Source organism: Nuphar pumila, chromosome 8 (genome assembly GCF_984573655.1).
Source record: "Nuphar pumila chromosome 8, dmNupPumi1.hap1.1, whole genome shotgun sequence".
Taxonomy (NCBI): Eukaryota; Viridiplantae; Streptophyta; class Magnoliopsida; order Nymphaeales; family Nymphaeaceae; genus Nuphar; species Nuphar pumila.
Window position 1 is genome coordinate 16,407,760 of NC_143256.1, and position 23,476 is coordinate 16,431,235.

The 23,476-nt window shown below is 39.1% G+C and overlaps 1 protein-coding gene across 1 annotated transcript; it reads left to right on the plus strand.

Annotated features, from left to right (window-relative positions):
* Positions 1–578: 578 nt before the first annotated feature.
* LOC149829681 (actin-interacting protein 1-2-like) lies at positions 579–22,850 on the plus strand. The gene is made up of 5 exons (XM_090015245.1): positions 579–622; positions 12,869–13,030; positions 17,106–17,289; positions 18,982–19,365; positions 22,593–22,850. Exons 1-5 carry the CDS (start codon positions 579–581, stop codon positions 22,848–22,850), a joined length of 1,032 nt encoding a protein of 343 aa, XP_089871371.1.
* The last annotated feature ends 626 nt before the right edge of the window (positions 22,851–23,476 follow it).

Here is a 23,476-nt window from a genome sequence, read left to right on the forward strand (position 1 = left end):
CGATATTACAAGATCTCGGCACTCAAGCACACCCTCATAATTGTTAGGGAAAAGTAATATGTTTGACTCTATATAATTAGGGGTGTCAACGGGTTGGGTTTACTTCGACCAAACCCTATAGGGTTCGGGTTTGGTGACAAAAAAGAATACCCGATTAAGACTCATGTCCCGACTTGAAGAACCGATTAATATATGGACCCAAGTATAGTTTGTGAAATTTTATACCAGACCCAAGCTTGACTCAAGCTTTGATTAAGACCATAAATTTTCAATGTAAAAATGATAAAAAATTATTATTTTATCAGGTATGATCTGGGTCTGGTTCATGTAGTTCTTATTGGATCTAAGTATGATTTATCTTATAGTAGGCTCGATTAGACCTGGGTCTAGACCCGGTATCCTACCCAAAAATCTGATCCAAGTTTGGTTCCACCTAGGTCTAACCAAAGCCGACCTATTGACACCCTTACATACAATGTCGTAAGCTTAAAGTAAAAACAACCACGATCTAACATTCATGTAAAAGGCTGACATGATTCCTGAATGAGTAGATGCATCATTACGAAGGGCAATATAAGATGGGGAAAGCATTTGACCCTCTAATTGGAACTCACAGGAGAAGGTTGGTTTGAGCAAATGTATTCAACATGGTCGAATTCGTAAGAATGAACACTTAGATCATATTTTTTTATGTAAAAATATTATTTTTTGAAGGTTGAAAGTTTGGTACATTGTAGGCCATTGATTTTTTAACCCTGAAAAAATCTCACATGCATGTTATAATAACATGTTTCAAAGGTCCTTTTCTACTAAACTAAACATGTAGATCGTGTCAAATGTGCAAAAAATAATAAAAATATTACAGTTTTTCACTGAGGGGTTCCTTACCCACGAGGGGTAGCAAATATTGTCCCATAAAACGGTCCTGGTTTTTTTGTGAGCAAACTTTCTTGGATGACATCCAATCACTAAAGTGTCACAGTGAGTTTCCACTTTCTCAGTAGGATAGAGTGTGCGCTTAATTGTTGGGTAGTTCTGGGGTAGGACCTTGTCTCTGTGTGCTGGAACAGGTCGCTAAGGACAAATTTCACCATTGTGTGCTCAAAAAGTGACTATTTAGAAAATATTTAAAAAATTTTAATGTTTAATTCTTTAGGATAATGACGACATCTATTTTACAATTTAACAATATTTTAATCTAAACTTTATTTTTTAATGACAAGAAAACCCGTATCGAAGACCAGGTCGCTTAATGGGCTCGACCCACTGCGATATAAGACCCTCAAAGATTAAGACACAACCACCCTATTTTGTGGATTCTGATCGGGTGCAATCACATGGCACAAAATTTGTGCATTATGCACTTGACTGCCCTCCATCAGTCCCTGGGCCCCACAACTGACAGGCTGTCCTCAAGATGGAGGGTGATCAGGTGCTTAATGTTGGTGCAATTATATTGTATCTGATATTTTCATTGTTTTTATGTCCCCCGTACACCTGACGCCCGAACCGGATAAGCAATTCAAATCTTGTGCAGGCCCCTGTCAATTCCTCTGAGTTTCGATCTCGCGACCCTATCGTTGAAGTAAACTTTTCAGTTCAAACTTGATAACTGACAAAATCAATATGCTTCCCAGAAAGTGAATCAACTCACCATGTCAACCAGCCATTAGAATAATTTGGTAATCAAATACTTAAATTGTAAACCATTTTACATCTCGAATAATTTGGCAATCAAGTACTTAAATTGTAAACCATTTTAGATCTCTCTCTCTCTCTCTTGTAGGGGAGCAATTCTCGTGGTCAAATATGAGGTCTCGCCCTTGCTTGCGGATACTTGATCGCGTTTTTCTCTCCCCAGAACTATTTCACGCAGTTCCGGATGTCACTGCTTGTCTGCTGCCATGGACCATGTCCGATCATGGACAAATGACTGTTTCGTGGGGCGCAGGCTTCAAGGCATGTCGTAGGTTCTTCTTTGAGGAATGGTGGCTTCGGGTGCCAGACTTTCAGCAGTTGGTAGGTCAATCGTGGGCTCAACCTGCTACGGGATCTTGGGTGGCCATCCGCATCCATGTTAAGCTTCTTCGTCTTCGAAAACGTATTAAGGAATGGCTAAGTTTTAATAACCTGAACAAGTTTAGGTTCATCGGCCAGTGGGAAGCTGAGCTCTCCGATTTGGCCCAACGTCAGGTCGATCTTGTTGGTGTACCGAAGGGTCAAGTGCTTCAATTGCAGGAGCGTATCGTCGTACTCTCTACTCTCGTTGCAGAATGGAGAGCACGAGATGAGCTTAGATGGAAGTTGAGGGCTAGAGTTGCATGGTTGGCTAATAGCGATGATAATACACAAATTTTTCATATGAACGCATCAAATAAATACAGTAAGAACTGTATACTCTCGATCGAGATCGATGGATGCCAGTTTGGTCCGCACAATTGTCTGCCAGCTATTACTTCTTATTTCTCCAGGTTGTATTCGGCCGACTTAGGCGTCAGGGGGGTCATCGGCGATATGGGCTATAAGCAGTTGGCGGCAAACCAATTTGTTTCTTTGCAGGTTAGATTCACTGAAGTGGAGATTTTGAATGCTATTAGCGAACTATCGGGATGGAAGGCACCAGGCCTTAATGGTTTTCACATTGACTTCTTTAAAGCATTTTGGTCAACTGTAAAAACTGAACTGCTCCACTTGTTCGATGAATTCTATCGTAATGCGAGGCTGCCTAAACCATATCATGTGGCAGTCATCTCTTTGATTTCTAAGAGGCAAGGGGCATCAGACATATCCAACTTTAGGCCGATTTCGGTGATGGGTGCTCTGTATCGCATTATATCTAAGGTGTTGGCTAATCGGTTGCGCGTTGTCATTGATCAACTTGTTTTGTCCGAACCAGGGTGCTTTTATTCCAGGTCGATGTTTGCAAGGATCCTTTATTTGTGCAACTGAGCTTCTTCACTCTTTACAGTCGACTGGATCACCGCACTTCATGCTAAAATTGGATTTTCACAAGACTTATGACAGAATGGCATGGGATTTTCTGATTGAATCTCTAACAAATATGGGGCTTGGCAGCCGATTTATAGCATGGGTTAAGGAGTTGGTCACAAAATCCGTATCATCAGTTTGCATCAATGGAATGAGAGGGGAAGAATTCAAGTTGGCTAGAGGTGTACGACAGGGTTATCCTCTAGCACCTATCATTTTTAATATCGCGGTAGATGGTTTACCTATTCTCATGAAAAGGGCAGAAGAAACAGGCTTCTTGGAATCCTTGGGCATTCCTGGTTTTGTTGGTCACACAATTCAATATGCAGACGATACTTTAATATTTGGACATGCGAATGTTAATCAAATATCTAGGTTGTACTTCATTATTAAAGTCTTTGCTGCAATTTCAGACCTTCGCCTGAACGAGAGTAAGTGCGCTTTGGTCTTACTCAATGCTGACCCTCTTCTCCAATCGGCTGCTGCAAGGATCTTCAATTGCCCAATATCCGACTTCCTGTCAATTTCTTGGGTCCATCGTTGCACTCTCTATAATCAGCGGGAACTTCTACTTGGATGTCTACCATAGAGCGGGTGCAAGGAAGATTGCAGGCTTGGAAGGCTCAATATTTATCTTTTGCGGGACGAGTGATGCTCATTCGCCATGTTTTAGCCCGATTACCAGAGTTTCGAATGAGCATGTCTATTATACCGACGACAGTAGAGCAGACGATCAATCGTTTGCTTTCGCACTTCCTTTGGTCTGGGAATGTGTCGCACAAAAAGTACCTGCTTGTTTCTTGTCAACAGATCGTGCTTCCGAGGCACCAAGGTGGCTTAGAGATTCCAACTATGAGAAAGAGGAGCATCGTTTTAGTCTTGAAGTGGGCTTGGGAAGCTTCCACATCTCAATCTTCTTGGGCTATGATTGTTAGGCAAAAATATGGTAGTCTACATGAATCCCTTCTTTCCACGCCCAGTTCAGTGTGTCATTCGTCCCTCTGGCTAGAGTGGCGGAAGACACTTCGATCCTTCAGTGGCAGAGATTTTAGGCCTGTCCATGGCATGACATGGCTTCACTGGGCCATGGCAAGCGGAGATAGGTTCTTCATTAAGCAAGTTTACCATTCCTTGTTGCCATCCGGGATGAACTGGTTTCCCAGTGATTGTATGTGGGGTAAGGGGCCAGCTCCAAGGGCAAAAGCTTTGGCGTGACTTGTGGCTCTAGATCATGTTCAAACCCAAATTAATGTCAGGAAACGGGGGATTCAATTTCCAATCATGTGTGTTCTTTACGAGAAGGTTGTAGAGGACACGACTCACCTATTTTGGCTCTGCCCGGTCATTCTAGACTTATTTTTTCAAACTTGGGGTGCGCCACTTGTTCAAACTCGTCCGTGCACCGTTATTCGGGACCTCTTGCTTGGTCCCAGGATTGTACGACACAAAAAAAATGGAGATTACTGTGGCGGGTTTGGTTGCTTTCAGCATGGTGGGTCATATGGACTGAAAGAAACGACATCTTCTTCAGGGGCATCAAATTCGATTTCGGAAGGCTTCGACAATGGGTCATGTCTGATGTGTATCTGGCTCTTAAATTACATAGTAGGGGGGAGGGGCTGATCGGCTTGTACTCTGAACTATGTACAATCGCCATCTAGATTGTGGCTGTTTTGCTCTTATGTTTCTCTTTTGTCTCTCCCATCCAATATTCTGTTGGATGTATTTTGGTAATGTTGAATGGTGAATGTTCTCTCTCTCTCTCTCTCTTGTACATGCGCTATAGAGTTTATAACCCAAACTGAAACTACAACACCACACGTATATTTGTGCGGATGCATAAACATGAAATTTTGCCCATCCAAATGGATGGGTTTCATAGATTTAGGCGATGTTTGGAAACTAGTTGTCAGAAGTAGCCAGAGTGGGAATACCAACACCAGAATTGTTGGTGATGGATGGAGTTGTAAGAAATGATGCAAGTGAGATGGTATTTGACACGTCCAATTCCACATTTTACATCCCACTTACATGAGGTGGTAGTTACCAAATACTACACCAGATCTCACACAGGTGACTGCTTCAACAACCTTCCTAACGTTCTTTCAGTATTATTTCCAACTTTTTAGTTGCATTCCAAACAGATGCACATGTGGAAGTGGTAAATCTCCCGTAAAATCAAAGTGGGCGATAAAGTAGTCGGAAGTCATAGGAAAAAAGGTTTCATTTCAAAAAAATTGCCTAGACCGGATATGTCTTATTTGCAAAATGGGACACCAGTTGATATGGCATTCAATCCATTAAGAGTACCTTCACGAACGAATGTGGGACAAATATTTGAATGCTCACTCGAGTTAGCGGGAGACCTGTTGGGCAGATATTATAGAATAACACCCTTTGATGAGATATATGTTGGGTTTCCCTCCTTTGTGGGATCCATTGGTTCGATGCACATTCAGTATCACTGCAGAATTTCAAGCACGATGCTTGATCTTTTCGAAGATGATTTGGAGTATTTGCTGGATAGCGATTTGTAGAAGTCCTCTCAGCTAAATGACTATTCAACTGTTCAGAGTTTGAGGTTCAGCGAGTTGTCGATGACGATTTGTGGTGAGTGCCTTCAGTTGCATAGCGATTTGTGGTTAGCGTTATGTGTTTCAGTCGGATGACGATTTGTGGTTATCGTTGGATAGCGATTTGTGGTATCGCTGGATAGCGATTTGTGATAAGGCGCATCGTAAGTTATGCAAGATATTTAGTCTTCCGCATTTAATGTGAGTCTTGTCTTCTATTTAAGGGATGGATGAGAGAGCAAAAGCAATGGGAGAGAACAAAAAAGGCAGAATATTAGGGAGAGAGTGTGAGAAACACTTTTAGGGCACCGAAAGGGTGCGGAGGAAAAAAAAAAACAAGAAGTGTTGCGACACTTCTTTCAAGACAGCTTCGTCAAGCTAGTTCATCAAATCATTCGTTCTTTGTTCCTCAGTGAGGCATATCCTCTTGTTCATTTCGTTACACCTTGTGTGTTTGTAAGGCTTATGCCTTTTGGCCACTTTATAATCTTTGTTTGAAGATAGTGGAAGTTGTTGACCTATTGGTCGTCGTGGACATACCTCAGTTGAGAGGGAACCACGTAAATCGTTGTGTGCTATTTTTATTTTCGCAGCTAGTTTGTTTTGGTTTATTATTCTACCACTATCATCATCGTATTGTTTTCATCAATTCACACTTGTGGGGAGACCCGGTACGTCCATTTTAACCCCAACATATGGTATCAGAGATTTGGTTAGTATATTTGTGTGTGAAGTCATGGAGAATAACATTGGGCGTATGATCAGTTTGAATGGCACAAACTGGATGGCATAGAAAACTAAAATAGAAGACCTCTTGGGTTATAAAGATTTGGATGGACCCATAGACGGTGTGAGAGGCAAACAAGAAGAGATGAAAGATGTCGAATGAAAAAAACTAGACCGAAAGGCGATCAGTTTCATTCGACAATGGATAGATGATAGTGTCTTTCATCATGTATCCATAGAAACTTTGACGCATGGTCTTTGAACCAAACTAGAGAGCCTTTATGATAGAAAGGCAGCAGTGAATAAGGCCTTTCTATTTCGAAAGCTTGTGAACCTCAAGTATAAAGAGGGCAGCTGTATTGCAGAGCATTTGAATGAGATCAAAAGCATTGTAAATCAGTTGGCCACAATGAAAATCACTTTTGATGATGAGTTACAAACTTTTTTGCTCTTATTTCCCTTCCTGAGAGTTGGAAAACCTTGGTGGTCACAGTCAGTAACTCTGCACCTGATGGAATGGTAACGATGAGCCAAGTTACCAGCAGTCTGTTGAATGAAGAGTCCAGGAGAAAGTCATTAGGTCCTTCTACCTCAAAGGCGTTTGTGATTGAAAACAGGGGGAGAAGCATAAGTAAGAGCAGGGCTCTGCACTACCATGGCAAATCCAGAGGCCACTCACACTCGAGCTCAAAGAAAGACGTCGAGTATTATTATTGCCACAAGAAGGGGCATATGAAGCGACAGTGCAGGAAGCTCAAGCTTAAGGAGTAGAACAGAGAGAAGAGCTCAGAAGAAAAATAAGGTGCCACAGTCACAGATGGAGAGCTCATGGTTGTCTGTGATGGCACTAGCATAAATTTGATCGATCAGGAGACCGATTGGGTGATTGACTCTGGAGCTTCATTTCATGTTACCTCACGGGTTGATTTCTTCACTTCCTACTCGCAAGGTGATTTCGGTAATGTCTGAATGGGAAATGAAGATGTGTCAAAGATTGTTGGCATGGACGACATTTGCTTGGAAACAAGTGTTGGCTGTAAGTTGTTGCTGAAAAATGTGAGGCATGTACCAGACATCCGACTGAATCTGATCTCTGCTGGAAAGTTAGATGATGAGGGCTATAACAACACCTAAAGTGATGGAAGGTGGAAGCTAACCAAAGGCTCATTGGTGATAGCCAGAGGAACAAAGGCTCGTTCCCTTTACACTTTGTAAGCGAAGATCTGGAAGAGTGTTGTGAATGTTGTGGAGACTGGCTCGTCCACAAAATTATGGCATAGAAGGCTTGGGCATATGAGCAGGGGGCTGCAAGTCGTAGTTAAGAAAGAGTTCCTGACAGGTGCAGCAGGTACATCTTTGGAACCTTGTGTTCATTGCTTCCATGGTAAACAAAATAGAGTTTCTTTCCATAGATGCATTGCATCTAGAAAATCTCATGTTCTAAATCTTGTACATTCTGATGTGTGTGGACCTTTAAAGGTCAAGACACTTGGTGGTGCATTGTACTTTATGACTTTCATTGATGATCACTCTAGGAAAGTCTGGGCTTATACACTGAGGACTAAAGACCAAGTTCTAGATGTATTCAAGCACTTTCAGACCATGGCTAAATAAGAAACTGGCAGGCAGTTGAAGTGTGTTCGCTCAGATAATGGTGGCAAATACATTGGGCCATTTAATCAGTATTGCACCAATCATGGCATCAAGCATGAAAGAACTATAAGGATGACACCTCAACAGAATGGGGTTGCTGAGAGGATGAAGCACATCATTCTTAAGAGAGTCAGATGTTTGCTGTCACACTCTAAATTGCCAAGATCTTTCTGGGGTGAGACAATGAGGACAACAATTGATCTTATCAACTTGTCTCCTTTTATTCCCTTGAAGGGAGATGTTCCAGAGAAAGTTTGGATAGGAAAAGAACCTTTCTATGGACACTTAAGAGTGTTCGGCTGTAGAGCATTTATTCACATTCCGAAGGAAGAGAGGTCCAAGCTTGATCCAAAAGTCAAGCAATGCATATTCATTGGCTATGGACATGAAGAATTTGGCTACAGACTGTATGACCCTATTGATAAAAAGGTGGTCAGAAGTCAAGATGTTGTCTTATTGGAAGATTAGACCATTGAAGACATTGGTGAGTCTGAGCCATCAGAGTCCAGTACAGGTGATCTTATTGATTTAGATCCCCTAGATGCGTCGACTGTTCATGATTTCGTGGAGGAGATTCCACCTCCTCGCAATGATGCAAAGGAAGGAAGTGTTGAGTCAGAAATTGAGGGGGAGCCAACACCGCAAGAGTCACTTCCTCAGACTCCGATAAGGAGATCCACTAGAGAAAAACAGTCATCCAGAAAATACTCATCAAATGAGTATGTGATGATTACAGATCAAGGTGAGCCAGAAACTTTTGAAGAAGTTTTGGAGGATGAAAACAAGTCTGAGTGGTTTAAGGCAATGAAAGAATAAATGGATTCATTGCATGCGAATCACACCTTTGATCTGGTAAAGACAACTAAAGGGAAGAAGGTGTTAAAGAACAAATGGGTCTTCAAGTAGAAGACTGATGAAAACAACTCTCAACCTAGATACAAGGCACGTCTTGTTGTGAAAGGTTTTGCTTAGAAGAAAAAAGTTGACTTTGATGAGATCTTCTCACCACTTGTGAAGATGCCCTCCATCTGAACTGTGCTCGATATAGCTGCAAGCATGAATTTGGAAGTTGAGCAGCTTGATGTGAAGACCGCATTTCTATATGGTGACTTGGAAGAAGAAATTTATATGGAGCAACCTGAGAGTTTCATTGACAAGGGTAAAAAGCACCTAGTTTGCAAGTTGAAGAAGAGCTTGTATGGATTGAAGCAAGACCAAGGCAGTGGTATAAGAAATTTGATTTCTTTATGAATGAGCATGGATACTCAAGAACCTCCACAGACCATTGTGTGCTTGTGAAGAAATTTCCAGATGGTAATTTTATCATTCTCTTGCTTTATATGGATGATATACTGATTGTGAGCCAAAACATCAGCAAGATTAGCAAGTTAAAGTTGGAGCTAAGTGAGACATTTGCCATGAAGGATTTAGGTCCAGCAAAGCAAATTCTTGGGATGAGAATCGTTCATGACAGATCACATGAGATGATATGGTTATCTTAAGAAAAGTATATCAGAAAGGTTCTTGAGAGGTTCAACATGGACAAAGCAAAGCCTGTTAATTGTCCACTTGCAGGCCATTTCAAACTTAGCTCAAGACAATGTCCTACAAATGATGAAGAAGGAACAAAGATGCAGAAAATTCCCTATGCTTCGGCAGTAGGTTCGTTGATGTATGCTATATATATATAAAGTAATGCTAAGCTGCTTCGGGATTACCTACACACATAGTAAAATCATAGATGTAGTATCTTCTCAATCGGACTCCGTGTTCAACATAGTTATTTGATAAGAATCATGTCCGGATCATGTTTTTGGACATAAAATAAGATTTTTTAAATCATGAAACTTTGCTACATTTTAGGCCGTTGATTTTTTTAAGGTCTTAAAAAACCTATACAATGATTACAATCGCATGATCTAAAACTTGTTTTCTGTTTAAAAATGCATATAGATCACATTTATAAGGTCTTATCAACAAAAAAAAAAACTACAAGATTTGGAAAACCCAAACCTTTTACTAGATGGGAGTAGGTGCTCTATATATAGGAAGAGGGACCGTCCAACTAAAAGAAGGTCCAAAATCTACAACCCATGATAATCCACGGTGTTCTTTTTCTAACAACCGAGTTTTATATCGATCACATTTTTTCAACAAAAGAAACTTTTTTTAAGCTATGAAAAAATTGAGCATTTGTGACCATTGATTTTTGAATCACCAAAAAAAAACACTTGCATAAACTGGATTCCCATGAAACAAAAAATTTATTCCAACCAAATAGACCATGTAGATCATATCTATAAAGATTCACATAAAATAACACGAGCTATGAGATATTGCTCATTTCAACTCATTAATATTGTATGCACATCCCCACTAACTAACTATGTATATATTGTATGCACATCTCCACTAACTAACTAACTAACTAACTAACTATATATATATAAAAGGAAGACTCTATTAAACATCAAGAAGTCTTTTTTTTATGAGGAATGTTGAAACCACCTGCGAAATCAGACCCTGCGCTGGCTATGCATATCGCACATTCAGCCGTTGATACCACGGTGTAAACCCCCTGAGACACACCTTGTCTTTAGGGAGTCGTCTTGCTTCGGCACGAGCTAAAGGCATGATACCCTTACCCTTCATAATGCAAGGGGTTGACATTTGTGAGAAACTCTAACCACCCGCCTAGCAGCCAAGGGCCCTTCCATTACACAAAACCCTTTGGGGCTACCAATCCACGTCTCCATGACTTGCTACTTACTATATTTGTATCCATGACTTACCACCCAAGGAATTGGCATCCACGCCATCTTGTCCGTTGAAGGGCATGACCAGTCTCCCTAAGGTTATAAATTAATGAGACATGATCAACTAGGCTAAGAGACTAATGGCTCTCACTTCTTTTTTTTGAAAGGCAAGGTGGGGTTTGGCAGACCCCATCAGTTATTCAACCTACCATTGGGTTTTGAACCTGCAACTTCCCACTACAAGGAGACATGCACTGACAGCTCCTACCAACAACACAGCTTTGGCTACTAATGACTCACTTAATTAGGAGCAAATATGTATTTTGGCAACGTCTTAATATAATCTTACTTAGGACAAGAAATAAATAGGAAGAGTTTGACTAGCCCTGAACCCATCATCTAGCTTGACTTGACCCATTGCTTGGTTAACTTTGAGTTTCTCATAGCTACATTTACAAACATAAAAAATGAACCAGAAGAGACAAATAAGCTGTGTTGATTGAGGGAGAATTGTCTTTTTCTTTTTATTTTTTTTTGCTGTTTGATGAGCAAGTTGAGGGATAACGCCATGAACCTGAGACCCCAATTTGTATATATTACATAATAATATTTTGTCAAAAAATAATGTTTTTTATATTTCAAAGACCTGTTTGTTCCATTTTCATGGATGGGAATGATCTATCATACAAAAATAGGCATCGATTTTTAAAAGCTCTTGCCAGTTCAATTTAATTGAGAGAAGTATGAAAGGATTAATAAAAGGTAACCAACGGGGGCTCTGCTTGTTTGGTAGGAGCTGTTAGTGCAAGTCACCATGTGATGGAACGTTGCAAGTTCAAAACCCAATGGTATGTAGTGTAACGGGTGGAGTCGGCCTAACCCCATCTTGCTTATTAAAAATAAGAAAGAAAAGGTAACAAAAAAAAAACTGAGACTCACCGATGCCAACATGACAATTTTAACTGTGATGTTTAAGGGGGTGTTTGTGTGTCATGGAAAATTCAAGTTTTTTCGCAAAAAATGCATCGATGGGCGTGCGTTTCTGCAGAACTTACAATGCCAAAACAAACATGGCGTATGGAAAAATGCCTCGACGGGTGTGTCATTTTACACACTTAACTCTCATTTTTCTCGAAAAACTGTTCTCATGTGGGTCCCATTTAGTTTCCGCCGCAGAGGAATCCACTAAAGAAGTGCCGCAGAACCCTATTCCTTGACAAGAAAACGCCGCTAAATGTTTGTTTCATCGTAGCCAAAAGACTAGAAAAAGAGACGTCACATTTTTTAAATGCGGCCCAACTTTGACAATCCATGCAGCAAACGTCTGGTCGACTCGGAATCGTAGCTTTCTCAAAAGCCAGTCTGGTAAAAGGTCCCTCAAGGACAGAGTAGGACGCCGGACCCACTTGAATCCAGACCGAGTTCGTCCTATCGTTTATGAATGCCAATGGATTCACATAAATGAATGCACCATCTAAATCTAACCCATGGCCTAGTCTCAGAGTGCAAGCAAAATATGAGGGACCGACAATCTGCCGTCGGTGATGATTTTTTATTCTTCTTTGGATTATAAAAAAATATAATAGAAAAAAAATAGATACCAACGGGAGATCCGCTTATCTGGCAAGAGCAGTTAGTGCACGTCACTTGTGTTGGTTGTAAGTTCGAATCCCAATGGTACTGTCGAAAAAAAGGGAAAAAAAAAGTAAATGCGTGTGACCCTGTCCACTAATAACCTAACAGGCTTACACGTTTGGCACTCAGAACCGAACAAACTTTTTTCTCTTAAACAGTTTAATGTTGCTAATTCCATTTAGTGCACGTCACATGTAGTTTTTTTATTATTTATAATTGAATCATTTGCACACAATTAAAAAATGACAAAGCAAGCATGCATAATGTTGCTAATTCCATTTTCTTTTGATACCTCAAAGAGTAAGGAAAGGGTGATTTTTTTGTCTTTCTATCATTGACATTCTGTTTATGATAGAGATAATATCTTTTTTTTTTCTAGCATTATTTACCATATGTGAAGTTTGATTGAGATTGCCTTGATATTTTACATTTAAATTTGTTTCGGTTGTATTTTGTGCTTTGCACAATTTATAGTTTAATCCATCTTTGTCATGGTGATCTCCTTCTCTTTGTTGTATTTTTTGTTTTTGTTTGTAGGTGGGATTCAGGATCAACTGTTGGTGAGTTTGACGGTCATTCAAGACGTGTCTTAAGTTGTGCATTCAAGCCTACAAGACCTTTTCGTATTGTTACATGTGGAGAAGATTACTTGGTGAATTTCTATGAGGGACCACCATTTAGGTTCAAACTGTCACAAAGGTTAGTCTTGTTTATGGTATTAAGAGATTGATTTATACTATATTAGGTCAATGATAGTGCAAATTTGCTAAAGGTTCAGCTGTTTTAACATAATTGTTTTGTATGAAGAATCCTTTGGTACATTGTCTTTCTTTTTTGGTAAAGGTATGAGGATCCAATGCAGGAACTGAAGCGTGACATGTTAGCCTGTCGAAGCAAATGAAATTCTAATAGCTATTCAGTATATGATGTGTTAGCTTTTAAGTAAATAATAACCATTCTCAAACTTTAGGAGTGCACTCTGGCTTGAAACATTACTATAACGTTTAACTTGCAATGGAATATAAAATCATGGTATAAATAAGTGTTCCTAGTATCTTCATGCTTGAATGACATTTTCCAAAAGCAATGCACATGATGTAAATAATATTTTCTCCAAATTGTAAGGAATTATGTGCTCTAGTGAGGGAGATGTATACCTGCCCTTTATCTGATGTGTAGTCTGTTTAAAACTAGTAAGAGAATTAACTAATAACATCCAAGGGGAATATATCAGGGTATTGAAGATAACATTTAAACTATTATTCCTAAAATGGCCAACACAGGTTTAAATTAACTGCACCGTCTAGGTAAATGTTTTAATATAATTGATCTTTGTTCTTGTAGGGACAGGACTACCACTTTTTCTACCAAAAATCTAAACAGATTTTTCAAGCCATAACTAGAGAGCTTTTCTGTCCTAGAGGATGGGCCCTGCTGGTTTCCATATCACAGTTCATATCTTGATAATATTGCTTCAAAATACATTATAACTGCCAAGCCCCCTTCATGAGAGCGATATAGTTATGAATCTAGTCTGAGCACATCAGGAACACTTACTAATTTAGGTCTCTCTCCCTCTGTGTTTAAGGCTGGAAGGTTATAAAAATGGCAAAAAGCAGAAAATATGACAAGAACATGAGGAGCTTGGCAAACTTTCTTTTTCTTAACAGTTAACATAGGTTATGGATATATAAATGATAAAAGAGTAAGTTAACCGATAAGGGAAAAGGCTACTAACAAATGACGCTTCTCTAGAAAATCTAATTGCACATTCATAAAGGTTTAAGTTTCATATATACATATGGATTCATACAGTTTGAGGATTTGATTAACATATTTGTTAGATTTGAAATTAGATCAAACTAGATTAGCTTTCTATTCAAAGTAATTTAAACATGTATCTCTATTTGAATCTTTATGGCTATGGCCACATATGAGAAAAAATGGAAAGAATGGAGAATGGGGCATGCCAAGATTATGTCTTGGGTCATTAGTAGTCTTGATATCAAGAAGTGCTTGAGTCTAGCTAAATTTGAACATGCAAATAAATATTTGCATGAGACTATCTTAAGAAAATGTATTCTCTTAAATCTACGTCACATGGGTGCAGGTGCAGGGGCAGGGGTGCGACAATTTAAAAAAACTTGGGTGCGGGGATGCGGCAAAAAGTTGGACATAAATGACCCTGGGTGCATTGACTGCACCCAGGGTCAGGTTGATCGCATCGGGTGCGGGTGCGATGTGAGTGCGGCACCTAGTTGAAGAGTCCCTGTGACATAGTCTTAAAGATATTACCCACATTTGCAACTTGTAAGACAAGGTACACACTATGATTCAAGGAGAAAAATGTATTAGAGAATATTTTAGTAAGTTGTTCGACCTTTGGAATGAGTTTGCTCTTCTTGAGTCACAAGGACATTATCCCAAAGACATAGAACTCCGTCAAAGACAAATTGATGTGAAACATTTCTATCAATTCATCAATGGTCTAAGACCGGAGTTTGAGTCTACTAAATCGGCTTTTCTTCATAAAGGAGAAGTTCTCTCTATTGAAGAGCTAAGTATAAAAGAAAATAGACTAAAAAAAAGACATTTAAAGATGATGATAATTCGGTCATAGCCGTGTCTAGGCTGAGAAACCATGTCCATGCTTACCAACTACTACATTATAACTATCACATTATAAGAGACCAAACAATGATAGCTATGGAAAGCAAGACAATGAGTTTGAAAAAAAAATAAATTATTTGCTATTATTGTCGTGAACCGGGGTATGTCAAGATATATTGTCCTAAACTAAAGATACCCTATGAGAAGAAGGTAGCCTCCGTTGCTCAAGAGTCAAGTGAATTCAAAGCTACACAAGAATCAACTATTGAGAGCATGTCCTTGACTCAAATTGTAGAAGCTCTTCAACCTCTATTCAAAGGAGCTTCACCAACCGAAGCTACGGTCTCTTCTGTTGGCATCTTTGATCCCAGTAAGTCTCTTTGGCTTCTTGGCTCATGTGCCTCATTTCATATGACACTAAATTGTGATATTTTATCTGGATGTCATAACTCAAGCGAGTCAAATGTTTTTTATTGTTGATAGAATATCTCTTGAGATAAAGGGAATAAGAAATTTTGAAAATATTTTAAAGAGATTTTTTATTCAAAAAATTAGATATATTCCCAAGTTAAGCCTAAATCTTTTATTTGTCTCTTAATTATGTGACCTTTGGTATAATGTTTCTTTCTCTTCTATTGGTTTATGAGTGCGGGATCGTCTCTCAGGGAAGCTGATTGGAGAAGGCTGTAAAGAAGGAGGTTTATACTACATAGATTTTTTGGAAATACCTAAGAATACTTTTTGTTATAATGTTTAAAAACTGAATTTTGGATTTTGGAGCTCCCTAACCAAAATCTTCTGAAATATTATCTGCATGAATGCAACCAAAACTGATTGGAGCTCCCATGTGGCAGGTCATGAATCCCCTTGTCATTTTGTGGTTGATGTATGCTTCAAAATTTCCCTTCATATCTTCATCTGGTCTGATACCATCTTCAGATTGATGGTAACATGATTATGTTCCTTTGATGTGTGAAAGAATATGTGGTGTGTACGAACTGTGAAACAAGGTGAGAGAAATGAGTGAGTGAGGAGGAAGAAGAAGATATAGGAAAAGAGAGGAAGTGAGAAAAGACAAGGGAGAAAGAGAATAGGGGCTGGAATCGTGCCCTATCCCTCTCATATTGACCCTTATAAAGGTAATTTAAGTCAGTTTACAAAAATGCCCTTCATAACTATATCTTTTGACCTATTGGGTCTTGAATACAAAAAAGGACTTCACTAGCCAATCAATTTTGACTCTCATGTAATGCTTCCTTATAACATATTGTACTTCAAAGGATAAACCAGAGTTGCCAGTTGGGGAAGCGATTCGGGTAGTGGAAGCGGGAAGTGAGGGGGAAGCGAAAAAAGGAAAAAACAAAAAAAGGAAAAAACAAAAAAAGGAAAAAAAGATACATTTTGGAAGCGCCACGTTTCGCGCCTCCGAAATATGCTTCGGAGAAGCATGCTTCCCCATGTCCTATGGTACTTCCGGTAACCCTGGGATAAACCTCTAAAGTGGTCATCATGATGTATATGAACCCTTTATTTTTGTTACCTCATTAATTCACTGGTCTGCACTCCAGTTAAGCTAACCAAAACAGAAAAAGTGAAAAAGTGAAAAACTTCCCTTAAGTATCCACTAAACCTGCCATCTTCTGATCGATGCAATTGGATTGAGTGTTAGATGTCTTCATCCTTCTAAGATTTTAATTCATGGTAGCCTCTTGGTTCAAGATAGAACGCAGAAACATAACATTTATTCAAGTTTCCTTGCATTGCTTGTTTGGCCCATCAAATATTGTGCATTGGTGTGATTTGGCTACATTGTTTACAAGATGCCTTTCCCCATTAATTGTTGAAGCATACTCTTTATTTTGGAGCAACAGTCGTGTCCTTGATTTGCAGAGTCCAATGCAAAACTTCTGGAAAAATGTTCTAGGGTTCATATTAATTAACATCGAGTGCTTGGTATTTTTTCTTTTTTTTTTTCAAAATTTCTTGTAGGAGAAATGTAGTCATTATTTTAATTTTATGTCAATGATAAAAAACTCATTCATGGCATTGTAGCAATGTAGGCTTGTGGCCATAATAAAATATAATGTGCTGAGGAAGATGTTCTTGATTGTGTCTTACCGAACAAAGGTAGTATGTAAAGGAAACATTATTGTTTGAAGTGCAGGGAACATTCCAACTTTGTCAATTGTGTAAGATTTTCTCCTGATGGAAGCAAGTTTATCAATGTAAGTTCAGATAAGAAAGGTATACTATATGATGGGAGGACAGGAGAAAAGATTGGGGAGCTATCTGCTGAAGGTCACAATGGTAGCATCTATGCTGTTAGTTGGAGTCCTGACAGTAAAGAGGTATTTATGATATTCCTATGCTATTTTCATTATTGATTAATAATTATACTTCCAGTGGTGGACTTAGGATGCAAATATCTACATTGAATGATATCTACTTTTTCCTTTTTCAGATTCTTAGATTGATAATATGAACATTTTAATTGGAACACAACTAAATTTAAATGTTACTCATATAATCAAATGCCTGACTAATGGAGAGTTTTTCTTCTACTTTTTTGTTTTTTGGTTGATCGAAGAAGCACATTCATTTATCTGTTGAATGAAAGTTTTATACAATCTGGTTTACCTATATTCTAATGGTCTCCAGCACCATACTGGTTCTGATGGGGCTGTACTTGTCTGTATTACAGGTGTGAGTGGAAGTGTTAATCCAAAGTTTCATTGTGTGCTTTAGTCTGCTTTACTTTGGTATTGATAGAAAATTCTTTCATATTTTCTGTGCAGTTGGATAAACCTGGTTGAGGTTATATTTGTCACAAAATGGCACGGATCCCAATACCCTCCATAATGGACTCCGAGGGTCAAAACATAATGCATTTGAACAAAAACATAAGAATTAAAATGAAACACAATAGAATGTGAGTAAATAACTTCATTAATAAAGAACAGTAAAAATACAAAAAAAATACATTTTAATCCTCATTACAATACACTAAAAAACACACAAGAAGCCTAAAACCATGGTTGCTAGTCGAGGAAGCGGGAAGCGATATGTGAAGTGGAAGCGGGAAGCGTGGCACTTTCAAAATTTTAGGAAGCGGGAAGCATGGGACGACTTAAAAGCGAATCAAGAATCGTCTCGAAAGCGAACCAGAAGCGAATCTGGAAGCGACCTAGGAAGCGAGGGGGAAGCGAAAAATAAAATAAAAATAAAAATACAAAAAAAAGGAGGAAATGCAAGGAAAGCGAAGGAGAAGCGTGCTTCCCATAAATGGGAAGTGTGTTTCCTATAAATGGGAAGCATGTTTCCCATAAAAGAGAAACGCGCTTCCCATAAATGGGAAATGCGCTTTTCAAAAAAATTGGCTCTTCTCAGTGCGTTTTGGAAGCGCGACGTTTTACACTTCCGAAACATGCTTCCCCACTAGGCTAGGTGCTTCCAGTAACTCTGCCTAAAACTACTCATCACTCCCTCACCTTACAAAGGCACCCACCCACCCATATTTATAGAGAAAAGAAGGAAGAAGAGAGAGATTAAAGGAGAGAAAAAGGGAGACCACACTAACCATTGGACCATAAGTCAAACAACTAGTCCAAGTCAACCAAAGTTGACTTAACTTTAAAGTATATATATCAGAGTTACCGAAAGCACCTAGCCTAGTGGAAGCACGAAATGTTGTGCTTCCGAAACGCGTTGGGAAGCGCCATTTTTTTTGAGAAGCGTGCTTTCCCGTTGCTTACCCCGCGCTTCTCCTGCACTTCCTCCCTTTTTTCATTTTTTTTTATTTTTATTTTTTCGCTTCCCCCTCGCTTCGTAGGTCGCTTCCGGTTCGCTTCCTAGGTCGCTTCCAAGATGATTCTTGATTCGCTTTTAAGTAGTCTCACGTTTCTCGCTTCCTAAAATTTTGAAAGTGCCACGCTTCCTGCTCCTGCTTCCTCGACTGGCAACCATGATATATGTTAACGCCCCCGCTCAAACTTACATTGACTCACTATAAGTTTGCAATTACAAAAGGAATCCCATTACAGGTAAGGAGAATTCCGCTGCATGCTGATCAGTGTGGTGATGAAGAACAAATTGATATTGGTGCACAACCAAAGGACTTAAATATTGCACTTGATAAGCCCGAGCTGGCATTGCTTTCAACTGATTCAGGAGTAATCATGCTTCGTGGATCCAAAGTGTTGTCAACTCTGAATCTTGGGTTTGCTGTGACGGCATCTGCAATTTCACCTGATGGAAGTGAGGCCATTGTTGGTGGCCAAGATGGGAAACTCCACGTCTATTCTGTCAATGGGGACACTCTCACTGAAGAGTCAGTCCTTGAGAAGCATCGTGGTGCTATTAACGCCATTCGTTTCTCCCCAGATGCCTCTATGTTTATTTCTGGTGATCTCAATCGAGAAGCTGTTGTATGGGACCATGTCACTTGAGAGGTACCATCTCTCTCTCTCTCTCTCTCTCTCTCTCTCTATATATATATATATATATATATATATATATATATATATATATATATGTGTGTGTGTGTGTGTGTGTGTGTGTGTGTGTGTGTGTGTGTGTGTGTGTGTATCAATCCTTGAACACAAGCACACACACATAACAAAAAGAAAACAAGAATTGGTGTATGTACAGAGTCTACAGACAGTATGCGAGGGAGATGCACATTATAACACTTTGCAAACCATGTAAATCCTTTTTTTTTGTCTAAGAGAAATAATTTAAGCCAGGGGATAAGAAATCTTTCAACAAGCTTACAGAATAGATCAAATTAAGATTCTTAACCACCAGTCCTATTCCGACCAATCCAAGCTAAATCCCCATCTGGCCATTTTATTGGCACAATCCAAAGCTTGTTTGAACAACCACTGAAATGCTGGATAAAACCAAAACAAATGCTCAATTGTTTCGTTCTCATCGAAACAGAAGTAGCAAGTACTTGCAAGCTGGAAACTTTTGTCTTTCAATTTGCACTGGTTATTAACCTTATCAAGTGCTAAGAGCCACACAAATATCTTGGCTGTAGGAGAGGGATGGAAACCCTGGACGGTGTCATTTGGAAAGTGGTCTACATCTTTACAGCCAAAAGCATGGCTAAATGAAGCTATAGAGAACATAACACATCCGTCACATTTCCATATAAGGAATTCTCGCTGTCAGAAATTTTCCATGGGCCTAAAAATCCAATAGCCATAACCAAAACCAATCTTCTACCTCTTGCTCCTTGAAATTCCTTCTGAATTCAGTGAACTAACTAGCTCTTCCTTTCCAACATTCACTTACAAGTATGCTGTTATCTCTGTTTATGTGAAAAAACGGTGGATATCTTTCAGCAAGAGTTACATCCCTGGACCATAAGTCAGTCTGGAACCTCAGCTTGACCCCTTTGCAAGCTTGATTTGAACCATAAACTTAATTACCAATTCAATCACCCCCCTTTGCAAGGTCGTACTCCCTTGAAGATTTGATTATTTGGTTCCAGCCAACCACACCACCAGCTGAGATAGAGCTACCATTTCCACGTACCAATCCATTTATCCCCTTCACCCAAGCCTATGGGACCAAAAAACAAGTTAGATTCCAGATTTGTTCAAAGCTAACAGTCAGATCTGCCTATGATTCCAGTAAGTGTTTTAAAATTTAACATTCAAAACAAAGAAATCTTCTGAAAAATATTAAATCCATAGAGAAGAAAGAGGTTAGAAGATTAGAGGAAAAAGCATGAAGATGAGATTAATAGATCACTTCGTCATGGCTGCTCTAATTCTGTGTCAATTTTTGTCATTTCAATTTGACTCAATGAAATAAGAAAGAGAAAATGAATATTCCAACTACAACAGGTTGATGTCCCAACTCATTAATCACATGGGATGATCTCTCATAATAGATTAATCCTCACTAGGATTGAGTTAATTTTTTTTTATTAGTCAAGCTAGGTTTGCCTGAATATGGCCCGGTTGAGATAGTGTGACTCCAACTGGTACTACAAATCAATTACCCGAGCCATTGATGACAATGATACAATACTAATGCATGTTACGTAAAGCAAAAATAAAAACACATATTGAAGAAATGCCGCGTATCCTTACATCTTGTCCTTAAGAGTTAATTAAACAGAAAGATGAGCATTGTCAGGGATAGAATGGGCATGTTACAAGCTGTCTGAAATTACAGAACACAAAAAATTTGACATGAAGCAAGTTGAAGGAACTGGGAAAAGGAGGAGCCCAGTAAAGATTGGAGATCAGCAATAAGCAGGAATATTACTATTGGGGACCATAAGTTTAGCTTTAAGCAACAATGGGATTACAAAGCAAATTGTGGTGCATAAGACAAATACCAGTTTTGATAATAATGGTGTACTTTGCTATTAATTGCATGTTCTGGATTTTCATGAGAAGGTGACAAAGCAATCAAGACCTAGAATGAATTGATTCGGCGCAATATCCCTGTTATGAAAAATGTAGTAGACATTCATTCTATTGTATGTCAATGGCATTCTAGATCCAAAAACCTTGAAAATTCTTAAGCATTTATGGCCTTGTGTGCGGTATTATAATTACCCTTGTTTTCCTAGACTACAAAATGCCTATGTCACACGGACTCGGCTAGAGAGGTGCCGCACCCGAGTCGACACGCCCCGACACGGGTGCGGACACGGGTGCGGCTTCGGACTCGGCCCGGACTCGGTCAATGCCGAGTCGGACTCGGTCAACGAGTCCAGGCCGCGTCCGTCCACATTTTGGACTCGGTCAACTTTGACCGAGTCCAAAAATATCCATTTTTAAGACAAAAAACAAAAAAAAACAATTTTTATATATCTTTTTTTTTAATATATAACCAGACTGTGCAATGCATGCAGTTGCACAGTCACAGACTGTGCAACTGCAACTGCACAGTCATTGCACACAGTCTGTGTGACTGTGCACAGTCTGCACAGTCACAGACTGCATTGCACAGACTGTGTGCACAGTCTGTGTGACTGTTTCACAAGTCACAACTTATGTAAAAATATGTATAAAACACGATAAAAGGTAACCCAACCATTTGAGATAGCTAAATAAATGCTTTTCCAGTTTAAAAAAATACTAGTTTCACAAGTATTAGAAAAGCTAGCTTAAGAACTACCATAAAGAAATGGGAATGCCAAATTGAAACTTTCGAAAAAATTAAGGTCATAGTTTTGGCTACTTAATTTTAATTGTTTACTAGAATTATATATATATATATATAGCCGAGTCCCCGTGTCCAAAATTTTTGAAATTGCGCCGCACCCGTGTCGCACCCGCACCCATGTGACATAGCAAAATGCCATGGTTCAATTTATCAGGCACAATGTAAATCCTATATGGTTTTTTAATTTTCTTTTTGTTTCCTAAATTCTTTTTACACACATTAAAGTAGTGGAAGGCTGTCATGCTTCATCCATGTTTTTTTTTTCTTTATTTTTGATAGATTTTGTCACTATATTTAAGTTGTTCATACTTCTAACTTTTTGGTTCCCATTTGCATAGTCCATCTCTCTTTCTTCCTTTCCCTTCCGCATTAATCCTTTTTAGAAATGTAATGTTAATTACCAAGGTTTGATTTTTAACTTCCTGAACATTTGTCTCACTAACCAGTTGACTATCTTCTGCAGGTTAAGCTTAAGAACATGTTGTACCATACTGCTCGTATAAATTGTGTGGCTTGGTCTCCTGATAGCACAATGGTTGCTACGGGATTTCTAGACACAAGCATAATTATATATGAAGTTGATAAGCCAGCTTCAAGTCGTATAACCATAAAGGGTGCTCACTTGGGAGGTGTTTATGGATTAGTTTTCAATGATGATTGCACTGTTGTAAGCTCTGGTGAAGATGCATGCATTCGTGTGTGGAGATTAGTGCAGCAGTAACGGGATCGTAACTGCAATTGATGGTTGATTTGGCTTTGGAAGCAAGTTGTGTGGCCTTACATTTCTTGCTCTGTGCAGTCTTCGTCAAAAGAATTCTCTGTTTTGTTTGTAGGAAAACCCTTTCCAGTTTGTCTTTGATTGAAGACTAGAAGAACATAGCAGAATGGCTCGTGTTTTGATATGATTTTGCTGATGTGAGTTTTTCGCCTTTTTTGGGTTATATTGGGTGTTTTTTTTTTTCCTTCTCCTTTTGTCGGTCTGATCAGCCATGCATACACCTAAATATTTTCCATGATCATATTTGTGTATGCAATGTTCATTGCTGGAATTGTGATGAAATAATAGAATGCTTAATCCCTTGGCCTATTCGCACTCTCTTCTTTGTTCAAGCATGGATATTGCTTTCTTTTCGGGGGGGGGGGGGATGAAAGAGACACTCTTTCGTAGGAAAGAGAACTTTTACTAAGGGAGGTGAAACAAACATCTCCATGGAAAACATGTGGTGGTGTTTACATAATAAAGGCAAACAAGCATCTTTCCTGTCAAAATGGGTTCACACCACTGTTGTCTGTATCGGAATCGGACTTGTATCGTTTGGCCCAATGATTCAGGTGAATCCTCCAATA